The sequence below is a fragment of the Prosopis cineraria genome, unplaced genomic scaffold, assembly GCF_029017545.1.
Source record: "Prosopis cineraria cultivar Desert tree isolate PC_DT_omini unplaced genomic scaffold, ASM2901754v1 PC10, whole genome shotgun sequence".
NCBI classification, from domain to species: Eukaryota; Viridiplantae; Streptophyta; class Magnoliopsida; order Fabales; family Fabaceae; genus Prosopis; species Prosopis cineraria.
In genome coordinates, this window is record NW_026555341.1 from 11,557,944 (window position 1) to 11,571,120 (window position 13,177).

At 32.9% G+C, this 13,177-nt stretch overlaps 1 protein-coding gene across 1 annotated transcript; it reads left to right on the forward strand.

Annotated features, from left to right (window-relative positions):
• Positions 1-4,126: 4,126 nt before the first annotated feature.
• Positions 4,127-8,295, forward strand: LOC129321413 (protein DETOXIFICATION 27-like). Its single transcript, XM_054967173.1, has 8 exons — positions 4,127-4,566; positions 4,650-5,191; positions 5,299-5,385; positions 5,536-5,592; positions 7,212-7,450; positions 7,551-7,669; positions 7,767-7,856; positions 8,000-8,295. Exons 1-8 carry the CDS (start codon positions 4,318-4,320, stop codon positions 8,045-8,047), a joined length of 1,431 nt encoding a protein of 476 aa, XP_054823148.1. The 5' UTR covers positions 4,127-4,317; the 3' UTR covers positions 8,048-8,295.
• Positions 8,296-13,177: the final 4,882 nt, after the last annotated feature.

The window sequence follows — 13,177 nt, forward strand, 5'->3', positions numbered from 1 at the left end:
TAGCTATAGCCCTTCTGGCATTAGCCCTATTAGCTCTAGTTACTCTAGTGCTAGCCCTAGTGGCTCCAAACCTTATGGCTAAGCAGGCTCACTATTGAATTAGATCTACCATTTATCCTTTCAGAGATGTTATAGCAGTCCTTGTTGTTGATCTTTTAGTTGAAGGGCATATTGAGAGATTGTCCCCCGAGTCCATCTATTCTCTAAAAGTGTAAGCCAATTAAAGTTTACTGTTGCAATGGTCTAGATAGCATAGCAGAGATGTTCCTTAGCCCATCTTTCAAAGTTTGCAACATAGCTCTTTGCCTCTCGTTAGCTCGTACTTCACGTTCTGCGCGTGCAACCGTGTTCTTTGAGCTGTAAGACTCATGTCTATTCCTTTTAACAACATATTGAACCTTATGTGTCCTAGGCATTTCGTTCACATGTGTCCCACCAGGCGTGTCAAAAATCATTCGGCAAAAATAAAAGGGGGGTATCGTGAGGGGTGTCAGAGTGCGAGTTCTCAAAAGGATAGAAGAACCTAACTTCTAATCGTACACAGGGAACTCAAGCTCGCTTACCACAGTTCACCCGGATATGAAATTGTGAAGTGAAGAAAATTAATACAGATGTAAGGAAATATAGATACATTAATTAAAAAAAGAGGTAACGGGCTATGCCGGCCATACAACAGAAAAATAAAGATTAAAACTACATGATAAAAAAATAAAATAAAATAGCAGACGCAGAGTTTGAGACTAGTAGTTTGTTGATCCTCCTTGTTGAAAGAAGGTTTCTCTATTTATAGATGATCCTGGCTTAGTGCTCAAGCCTTATGATCACCAGTTTTCTTGAATTTACAAAGTGCTTCCTCTATATTGGTCACTCATCATGGGTGAAGTATAGATTGTCTTCACTTAATAGCTAAGGCTTCATAAATATTTTCTTTTAATTATTTTAAAGTCACTTAAATTGAATTGAGCTTGGTCCTCCAAATTTATAATTTCGATGCAAACAATAGGTTAACAAACTTTTTAAATGCTCTGAAGACAATTTCAATTTTTTTAAAATAAAATTTCAAAGTTTTTTTAAAATATTTAGACCATTATGGAACTATAACAATTTACTTAGCAAACCACTGTAATTGTTGAGTGATGAGTAGACAAACTTTATTGTATAAGTTCTTTATTTTTTTTTACTTTATTATACAAGTTGATTGATGATTATTGAACAAATATGCTTCATCATTGCATAAAAGTAGTATACAAGATAGAAAAATGAAGTGAATATGAATTAACTAACGATTTAAAAATCGGACCGAACTAGTTAGATCATCGACTAAAGTCTTTAACAGCTCGGTTTAGATTAAAAAATTATTTTCATGATTGAGTTGAATTGAATAGGAGTTGAGCCATTATTAAATCAGAAATCAAAGTTGATTTGAGAACCAAAATGATTTTCAAAAGACCGGATGGTTTTAAACATAATATTAGAAAATCTTAAAAATTAAAAAATTAGAAAAATTTAAAAATTAGATCCTACTAAAAGCTAACTTTATTTTTGGGCAATTCACATTATAGGTGTAAATATACATACTTTTGACTCCACTCATGTCTAATTTAATGCAAAATCTACCCATATTTAATAAGTTATAAAATTATAATTTATATTTATAATATTATTAATTTACGATCATGTTATTTCATGTTAACATACTATAGATTTTTTTATATTTATTATATATATATATTTAATATTATTTTTATTTAATTATTACATTATCAGTCTAATTGGTTAATTAGACCATAACAATTGATTATTGTTGACTTTTATGGTTCAATGTCTGATCCAACTTTTAAAATATTCAAATTAACTCTTTTTTTACAACCCAATATGAATCAACTCATATGTTATTTAAGGTTTATAAATAATTATATTACTCCTTCCATTCAAAATTTTAAGGCATTTTTAATCGAATCTTACCTCTTAATTAAGTAGGTATCTACTTTCAAATTGATCCTATGTTTTCATATTAACCTCTATTAAACACCTTACAATAAATATAAAGTCATTATCAATAGAGATACTTTTATAAAAAAAAAGTAATAGTTACATCTTAAAAGATTAAAAATATATTATATTTTTTAATATTTAATTTCTTAAAAAATCTCTTACATTTTTAGCCAAGGGAGTATATATCATGCATAGGAATGTACCTGTCAGATACAGACGAAAATTAGTGCCGGTTTGTTTTTAACTTTTGAATTTCGAGTTTATGTTTGACGAAATTTTCATACTAGTTTTGTGAGACGCTTTGAATTAAAACTTTTAAAAAAATATATTTGAAATACAAACCAAACATTATCCTTCTTCTTCTTCTTGTTTTTTTTTCTTCGAAAACCAAACATTATTTTAGTGCAGAGCGGACATGATAATTTGTTTTAGTTCAAAGGACTGGAAGGAGATCCACATACACGTAATACGCCACACATTTTAATTTTTTTTTTCAAATCACTTGGGGATTTGATCGAAGGACCCGTTGCATGAAAAGGTATAAATCATACCAATTGAGCTCTTGGCAACAAAAATAGTTATAAGGAATAAGGATGATACACAAGACCCAAGAATCCAATCAATTTAAAAAACAATCGGATTACGATTGAGATTGCTAAAATAAAATACTAAATTTCATAAAAATGAACGCCTAACAACAATTAAAACACCAATAAAAAATCTTCTCATGTGGATTTCATAACTTCTCTAAGTCTATTCATTTAATAAATGTCTCAAATATAGTTATTAAAATATTTTATCAATACTTAAAAATTATTAAAATGTATTTCTCTTCAAAAGTTCCAAACAATTTTTACAATAAAAACACTCTTCACACGCTCTGTCCCTTTTAAAATTTGATATTTGATATTTTTTTATATTATATTACAAAATATTTGACAACTATTTAATTAAATTAAATGATTGTTAATTAAATGTGTTATGTGAGAGACTCGTTAAGTAAGTAGATTTAAGCCACTTACATGATCCAAATTCAAGTGAATGCAAATTAAAGATATCCTTCTCAATTTTCGTCCAACAAAAATTTTAATAATCCATAAAAAGAATTATAATCCATAAAAAGAATTAAAAATGATTTAATTACATCATTTTAGAATTGACTGCATCCAATTTTTACTCACAGATTGAACACGAATCAACTCAAATTTTATGTTATTTAAGGTTTATAAATAGTGATATTATATATATCATGCATAGAAAATTAAAAACCTACCATCACATATAAATGAAATTTAGTTCTCCCTCCACTAAAAAAAATAAGATATTTTTAATCAAATTTAATCCCAATAAAATAGATACTTTTCTTTAAACTAAAATCATTTTTTCATATTTATCAATATTTAATATGGTGTTTCACTGTAAAATAAATATAAAGTGATTTATTCATTAGAATACTTTTAAAAAAATACAATAATTATACTTTAAAATATTAAAAATGAGTTACATTTTTGACATACAATCTCTCAAAAAATATCTTGTACTTTTTAACGGAGTATAAGGTATAATCAATCTGTTTTGATAATTTGATAAAAATAGACATAATGATGTACAAAAAAAACCCCCCAACAAATCCAATCAACTAAAAAAATAACCCGATTAGAACTAATATCGCTGGAAAAAATAGTATTAAATTTCATAAAAATGAAATTCGCCATCAACAATTAAAATGCAAATAAAAAAAATTATACTTCCTCCATTTAAAAATGTAAGATATTTTTTGAGGAGTTAAATGTTTAAAAATGTGAGACATTTTTAATTTTTTAAGATATAATTATTATCTTTTTTAAAAGTTTCTCATAATAAATTTATACTTATTATAGAGTGTTTAATAAAAATAAATATAAAAAATAAAATTAATTTAAAAATAAATAATTATTTTATCAAAAGATAAAATTTAATTAAAAATATTTTATATTTTTAAATAAATGAATAGGATGTTAATCATTTATAATATGTAAAAAGAGCTAAGAAAATTTTATTTTCAGTGTTGACTATCGTTACTAACGTCATTCGACGACAGATACAGACAATTGCATGTGCTAAATTTATTGTTGTATCCTGTCTCTTCATGTCTGTCACACCTCATTCGAGGCCTTGGGTCCTGGGTACTGAATCAGCATCAGAAATTCAGCTCAAAAGAATGACCCCAAACACAATAAATTGATAAACTCAGATCTTCAAGGATTGTCACACCTCATTAAACAAACAATACAATACCTGCCACGTTCTGATCCATTCTCTCCCATAGACCGACTTGCAGAAATGGCGAGGAACGAAGCAAAAGTTCCATTGCTTGAAGATAGACAAGATGATGATTTGGACCTTGCACGAAGGGTTTGGGTTGAATCAAAGAAGCTCTGGCACATCGTAGGCCCTGCAATCTTCAGCCGTGTAGCTTCCTATTCCATATTAGTCATCACCCAAGCCTTCGCCGGCCATCTCGGTGACCTTGAACTTGCTGCCATCTCCATCGTCAACAATGTCATTCTGGGATTCGACATCGGCCTCATGGTATGTATATGTATACTATTCCTTTTTCACTTCAAAGTTCAAATCTTTAATCACTGTGTGATATATGGTATGTGTTTGATCAGTTGGGTATGGCTAGTGCCTTAGAAACACTGTGCGGGCAAGCTTTTGGGGCCAAGAAGTACTACATGATGGGGATTTACCTTCAACGTTCATGGATCGTTCTTTCCATGTGCTGTGTTCTGCTCTTGCCTTTGCTTCTGTTTGCGTCACCAATCTTGAAACTTCTTGGTGAGCCTGAGGATTTAGCAGAGCTATCAGGGGCTGTTGCTTTGTGGATGATACCGCTTCACTTCAGCTTCGCATTTCAATTTCCTCTTTGGAGGTTCTTGCAGTGCCAGCTCAAGCCTGGAGTGATTGCTTGGGTGTCTCTAATCGCAGTTGTAGCGCACGTAGTTGTGAGCTGGCTGTTTGTGTACAAGTTTCAAGCCGGAGTGATTGGCACAGCCGCCACGATGAATATCTCTTGGTGGGTTTTGGATCTAGGTCTCATGTTTTACTGTGTTTGTGGAGGTTGTCCTCTCACGTGGTCTGGTTTTTCCATGGAAGCTTTTTCTGGTATATGGGAATTCCTGAAACTATCTGCTGCTTCTGGTGTCATGCTCTGGTAATTTTTCTCCCTCGTTTAATTAAGTTCTACTAGACATTTATGTATTGTTCTGTATTGTTTGGTATTATTTTCATACGTTACTCCTTCAATAATTTCAATTACAGCTTGGAGAACTGGTACTACAGAATACTGATATTGATGACTGGGCATCTGGAAAATCCAGAGATTGCCGTCGATGCGTTGTCTATATGGTAAGCACAAGAAGAGATTATGCGTTTCGTTTACCAATTTTTTTTTTTTAAAGGTTTACGTTTTATTATTAAATTTACCACTTGGTTTATAGCATATCGTTCTTTGGTTCATGTTATTATTATATTTTTTTTTCCTCTTAAATTTCGCAGCATGGCCATAAATGGATGGGAAATGATGATTCCTCTTTCATTCTTTGCTGCAACTGGGTAAGTAATTCATGGCCCTTCCTTGTCGCTTAAAAAAAAAAATTAAACAAATAAATAAACTTCTGCCACAGTACAAAATAAAATACCCAGCGTTACTGCTATTAATTATTCGAAGCTGATAGGCTGTCACAATCACTAATAAAGAGAAAAAAATATTTTTTATTTTAATTATTCATATGTCATGTGATTAAATTTTTATTATAAATTTAATACTAATATTTTTAAAAATTTATGTTAAAATGTTAGAAAGTTATAAAACTTTTAGGTAAAATTAATGGGTTGTTATTTTTTCTTGGACGAAGGGTTTATTAAAATATATACATGGGGACAAAATTAAAATGTTTAAATAAAAGTAATGATTTTTAAAGTTTTTTAATTTGGTAAAACGTACGAGAAGTTATTTTTAAATAATTAAAATTGAAGGATTACACATAAATCCATCAAGTAGTAAATTAACCTGGAATTCACACTTGTCAAAGCCACAATTATGTTTCAGTAAAAGATACTTTTAATTTAGCGCTGTTAAAATTATGATTTTGATTTGATAAATATATTTTCAGATATGCACTTTTTTTTTTTAAGAATCTCTTTTCATACCATGATTCAAAGCACACAACATCACGTTAAAAGGAAAAACTGGCTAGAAACTGAAAATTTGAGGTCTCATGTCCAAAAATAGGCGGCGGCAGGAACTATAAATGAATCATAGTAAATAAATTAAAGTTCACGGATCTGTATTCAGTTAAAATATATATATATATATATATATATATTCCTATATCATCAATATCGATTTTGTTTTGACCGATCTAAGATGACAATCATGACATGTCATTATCACGGCTCGAAATCTTATCAGCGAAGGTAACCAGGTAAGTGCAACTAGTGCAGCCGTAGATGGGCACATTCTGTGACTTTTGCTGTCACAGTCCCATGATGTCAATGGTTATCTAACAGTATTGCAATGCTCTAGATTGGTCGAGCGTGCTCAATGATTATACTACCAAACAAAATTTCTATGTCGTCCTTAATCCCTTTTTTATTTTTCTTCCTTTTTCTATGGCTCCAAATCTCTTCGGCACTCCTTAATAATTGAGACGGTCGCCTCAGACTGCGTCGGGATTGTGACCGTTTCGTCCTAGCAAGATTTAATTTGATCGTCCAAGTCTTACACTTGAATTTGAATTATTCCTCTGCTTAAATCATCATATGGGATGGCTTCAAAAAATTATTTTTGGAAACAAGGGAAAGGAAAGCTCTCAGGAGGACCAACCAGATCCAAATAAAGTAAATTACAACAATCTTAAGGAGGATCCTCAAGAGTCATAGCCTCTAACTCTTAAGTTAATACTGTTGTGAGCAAAATTAGCAATGTAAGGAGCACATGAGTGTGTTGGCTTCAAAGTTCAAACTCACTGCAAATTGACTTTAATTTTTACTCACTGAAATTGATGCTATTTCTTGTTATTGGCAAGACTCTGTAGGCACAGGAAATTAAGCTTGTGTTATTTGTCCGCTTGTCTCTTTACTGATAGCATTGAAAGAGAGTAGTGCAAAGTTCAAATTCTGGTGTGCTTTTGAATATTTGTTTTTGTTCGTTTCGCTCGTGGAACTTGCAGAGTCAGGGTGGCAAATGAGCTGGGTGCTGGGAACGGAAAGGCAGCCAAGTTTGCAACAACGGTGTCAGTGGTGACGTCAACCATAATAGGCGTGGTGATATGTGTCTTCATTATGATCTTTCACAACCAAATCGGTGATATATTCTCTCCAAGCAAACCCGTGCTTGATCAAGTTAACAAGCTCTCTCTTCTCTTAGTTTTCACCATACTTCTCAACAGTGTTCAACCAGTTCTCTCAGGCACTACCTTCTTGCATATTTCACTTTTTATTGCCATTGTCACTTCCAATACGTACGTGGATCTGACATGGTTTTTATAAAACTCAATTATCATGAATAGGAGTGGCTGTGGGGTCAGGGTGGCAGTCCTACGTGGCATACATAAACTTGGGTTGCTACTATATCATTGGTTTGCCTCTTGGAATTTTGATGGGCTGGGTCTTCCATCTAGGGGTCATGGTAGGTACCATCTTTCCAGTGTCTCTGTTCTAAAACTGCTTTACTATTTTGCTGAATTGATCTGGTTTGCATGAAAATGAACAATATTTTATGTCAGGGTATCTGGGCAGGGATGATTTTTGGTGGGACTGCAACTCAAACCTTAATATTGGCACTCATCACCAGTCGCTGCAATTGGGACAGAGAGGTAAATACGCAGTTGTTATTCTGTATCATTCATTCCAAGGTCCAATCAGATTTTCACTTGCTTTTGTTTTATAGATAGTGTCATTGATAACGCAAGCCTTGTGTATGTGTGTTAATTCCACTTTGTTGGGTTAACAATCGCAGGCTGAGAAAGCGAGCTGGCACGTCAAGGATTTGGAAGATCAGATCTGAGAAACGTTCGTGAGAAGAAGAGCTTTTTCCTCCACCATCGTCAAACAAGAATTTTTTTTTTTTGGGAGCTTTTTTCTTTAGGTGGGTCAAGTACAATTTAGACCCATGCATGAAAAACACAGCTCAGTTGAACCAAATTTTCTTTGGGCTCAGTAGTCAGTAATGGGCATCTTATTGTTTTGGATTGTCATAGAAGGAACAATATATGTCATGTACTTAAAAAGTCCAAAGAAGTTTTACTTTTTATACATACTTCAAAGTCATGATAATGATAGGCTTGAGATCTAGGGACTCTTGTCTCGAGCCCAAAAATATAAAACGGCCCATAAAAGAAGCAAATGATTCAAGCCCAATTATAGAATCGGAGGAGAAAACATTGATATGGTCTGGAAAATTGGAGTCTGGAACTAGTTTCTGTTTTCTCAATTGAATTCGGTGATCCTGTCTTATTATTTGTCACCGTATAACAAATCAATCTTATCCAGTGATGAGTTCATCACTTCATTAACACAAAACCACTGATAAGTTTTCTTGCCAATAATAATATATAATTGAACCAAAGACTGTTCAAGGCCAGGACAAATGGTTGTTACGTGACCACGATTGATGAACAGGCAATGCACGTGTGCAATCCAAATCTCTTGTAGGGTGTTTTTTCATTGCCTGCCTGCTTACCAACTGGCTCTTTGGTTTGCAACGCAGAATTGCAAAAGCTAAAAATTACATTGACAATGCTAAGAGACAACCTTCACATGTTGTGATACTCTTGTGTTTGTGGGCACTGTGAATGAGAAAGCCATTCATGTTTTGAGCATGCATGTGGTTATTGCCTATTACTTCCAATTCGCTTCTCCTCATTATTCTTGTCCACACACACGCACACCATCTGTTTGATATAATGCCAATGTGGCTCCCTATATGTTGTTAACCACTTTACAGGTCACTAAGCACACTCTCTGCTGTCACCACATGGTGCCCAAATGCTCCAAGTTTGCTTCTTGTCTCTTTTTCTTCTTCATGAGGCACACTATACTCTATCTGTAAAAGTTGCTATGCTATCGGGCTGTCTTTGTTTTTCTGGGAGACATCAGAATCCATGAAGCAAGGCGATGAGTTTAAGCATGCTGAGTACTTGACAGCAATTTTTGAGCATGGTTAGCTGGACTGTGTGAGACAATAATTTGAATAATGAGAATTGTTATTCAGGAAATGTCAAAGTAGTACATAGTGCTTGCTTCAGGGTGGCATTGTATTACATCTGCAGCAATCAATCCAGGTACCTGTCCACAATGTGGTCCAGTGCCTGCTCACTTAATTGCTACCCATTGTGGGATTTCAGCCTCAAGTCCATCTTCTAAATAATGGGATCAGATTAAAAAATATATAAAAAATGAAAAAAATAAAGGAAAATTTTTCCTTCATTTTCCTTTTGTTTGCAAGTTGGACCACTTTGCTGTTTGCAGATGTACTTGTTCAATTCAATATGATAAATACCTAAAACTCAATAGTATGTTACACTATTCATAGATTATAAATAGTATGAATCATTTATCTTTTCCATACAATGCCTGGAAATAATATCTAGTCAAATGAATTTTGGATGTGTTAATGATGCAAATGCCCTTGATATATTTGTCTAAAATATGTCATTAATAGGGGACAAGAAGAGTGGGAAAAAGTGAAGAGATAAGATTGAAAAAGGACCGCGTTTGGTGGGATGGAAAGCAGCTTGAAGAAACGAACTCAAAATGAGAGAGAAAATCGTCATGTTTGATAAGCCTTATGAATCCTTTCACAGTATATAATTAAGGAAATGCCACTTCCAGTGAAAATCATAATGTCAAGGACGAAAATAATCCTACTCTTTATAATGTAAGACTCATTATCTCTTGTTTTTTTATGAACTATACTTGTGTCATTTACTTTTTTTGGTTCAAATTTTTAAGGTTTAAATACTTTTCTCTTTTTTTCTTTACCGCGTATATGTAAATAAGTTATTTTTGGAAGGTTCCTTGACTCCTCGTTCCAATTTTCATTCTCTCACAAAGCCTTTGTATTCTGGCAAACGTGACCTAAGTGGGTAGAGAATGATTCTCTAAGAATGATTTTGATTAAACGTTGTTGATGAGATTGAGTGACACTTGCAGATGAGATTGGATGGCGGAATTAAAGAATGTAATGATTACTTGAAATGATTATAAAACAAAACAAAAGGAGAGGACAAGGGGTTAAAAAAGCAAGATTTGAACAAACGCACGAATAGATAGATATGCCGATGTAAATCCTCGTCAAGGTTATTGGGCTCATCAAGACACATTGAGAACTGTGGACGAGATTGCTTTTGTGCAGATCATTCTCATCTGTCTACTTTTTGTAAAGTTATCATATACAATAGACATCATCAATGAATTAAAGAATGGTCAGAACAAGAGCTCCAAGTCTTCACAACGCTTTGCTAATCATCACTATTTTTGACTTATGTGGGTACATTGTGTTTCACCAATCCACCCATTGGCAAAAGCAAAACCTATCCTCACATCAGCAAATTCAATTTCAAATATTCAAAAGGAAAATTAATGATAAGTGAGGAAGTATGTGTAAATTATGATAGAAATCATATATTCATAAAAAAGAGCTAGTAGGCTGCAAGCCAGCCAGCCTTGTGTATAGTTACTTTCTCTTTGGAATTTAGATATTCCTTACTCTCTAAAATGGTCTTGGCCTATTTAGAGTACACATAAAAGTGAAATAAGTCTATTTTAAATATATTTTTATACAAACAGCTAGTTATTGTCTTTCTGTTATGAATGGAGAGAATGGAGAGCGGCTGTCCTGAAAATAAGGAAAGGAGATAAACGTGAAAGAGTAATAAAAAAATACAACATCTTAATTTAAAATTTCGATATTAATTAAGTCATTTCTTTTTATTTTATATTAGTTATATAGTAAGCTTAATTTTATCTAATATATGACTTCTCACATCAGTTTATATTCACTCATACTTAGACTCTCAAGTTTACCTTCCTTTATTTTGTTTCCTTCAAAGTGGCTGCCAAAAATTACTATAATATCTATTTCATTGGTTCGGTTTTTTTTTTTTCATTGAATATAATCAATAACCAGGAGCTTGAAAAATAAGGTGATCAAGGATTCGACTGCTAAGAAACAAACCCAAAAAAAAAAAAATCAAATATATATATATATATATATATATATCTGAAATAGGTCAGCTATGCATAAGTTTTGTTTTTGGCCAAAAAAGGGATTAAAATCCTGTAATATTTGGCACCAAATGCTTCTAATTTTTCCCTCCATCTGTGCATAGATTATGCATTTATATTGCCCTACGAGCTTCTTATTGTTACCAATGAATCAAAATCAAACAGATCATTCATCACTTGATGTATTTAACATCTGAAAATATTCTCAAATTTAGGAAACTTTAGAGTGAATTTTTGAAGATTTTTATGCAAGAACAGATCGAGCATGAGAATTCTCTATTACCTTTTGTTATGCTCATAAGTATGTCACTGCTTTGTTTTCTTTTAATATATATATATATAGAGAGAGAGAGAGAGAGAGAAACACAGCGCACACTTTTCATGTTGAGAAAACAAATAGTGTGAATGTGTCCAGAATGAACAGTTAAAGACCTGTGATGTACTGTGAATTTCATGATAAAAAACAAACAACTGTGGGTGAAAGTAAAGCTGAAGCCCACACAGGTGGTTGGTGTGCCATTGTTGATGCTATTCCCATTCCTTGCGTTGCTCTCGAATCTTTGACAAAATGGCACATCAAAGGTGGGTGTCACTTGTGGGAAATTCAGTTTTTACTTTTTCCAATCTTCAACTGTTTGTTACTTTGTTATTCTCATTCAATTATTTTCCCAATCTTTTACCCTCTTCCCATTTTGACCGTTTGTCTCTCTAGCTAGTCACTTTGCATAATTACCACTTCACGTCAAATTAACTACAACAAGCAATGTCTATTTGCATTGCATGTACGACTGATTCATTAACTTTAACCTAATCAATATCAATCATTATATTCTATTCAATCAATCAGGTTGAAATTTTTCCAAAACGACACACCACCTTTGGTGTAACTTCCTCCCTTTGTAAACCTAGCTACTCGTCAATAATTGTATCTATATCCATAGTTCAAACGAGTTTTATCGCATTGAAATTTATTTCTTTTATTATCAACCCTTATTGCTTGCCTTTGATGAAAAAATACACACACATATACACATCGTACTTTGTGGACTGATTGATTGTGAATTCAATTGCAACCTTGTATTAAAAGCACAGAGCCTAGTTTACCCCAAAAAAAAAGAGCAGAGCCTAATACGAGTTATGCTAACTTATGAATTTATGGCTTTTGAAATTTTAAATTTTTAATATTTTAAATGGACCGATGATTATGTGCAAGTACAATCACTAGGTTTAAAATTATAAAAAGAACAAGAAATTATGAAAAGCAGAAAAAGAATATCCCTTTGAACCTAGACAACTCAATAATTAAATCCCATGAAGGTGAGGCTATGATTTTGTGGGCGGTGTACGTTGTACTAGTCCCATCAACTCTATATATATATATATATATATATAGTTTAGTGCTAATAATACTATAATTTGTGCTTTGCATGGACCCATTCAAGTTATTTTGCCTGGAACAATCCCACTAAGCCCTATTAATGTAGCCAGTCAGCCACAACCTCAAGCAAACTTGACACTTATCATTTTTCCCCCTTCTAATCACTTCTTCCTTTCGTTCCGGTGTTTCAAGTCTTTAACCAAGACTAATATAGTCAGTAGGCACCTCAAGGGGCATACCTCCCACAAAAAAGTTAATCACTACTACATACTCGCTCAAAACTTAGAACTTGACACCACTAGTTAAATTATAAATCAAGCCCCTAACCAGCTGATCTAGGCGTATGATGGTTCCTAGCTCCTCATCATTTCACCAAACTCTAATTAAACGGGGGTGGTTATGGGGCGGACTAACCAAATATAAAAGTGGGGAGCAAACTTTTAGGTAAAGAGACAAACAAGCACCCACCTTTTTCTTACCATTTAATTAAATTATTTTATAACGGCAAAGCTAGGGTAAATGACCCCGATA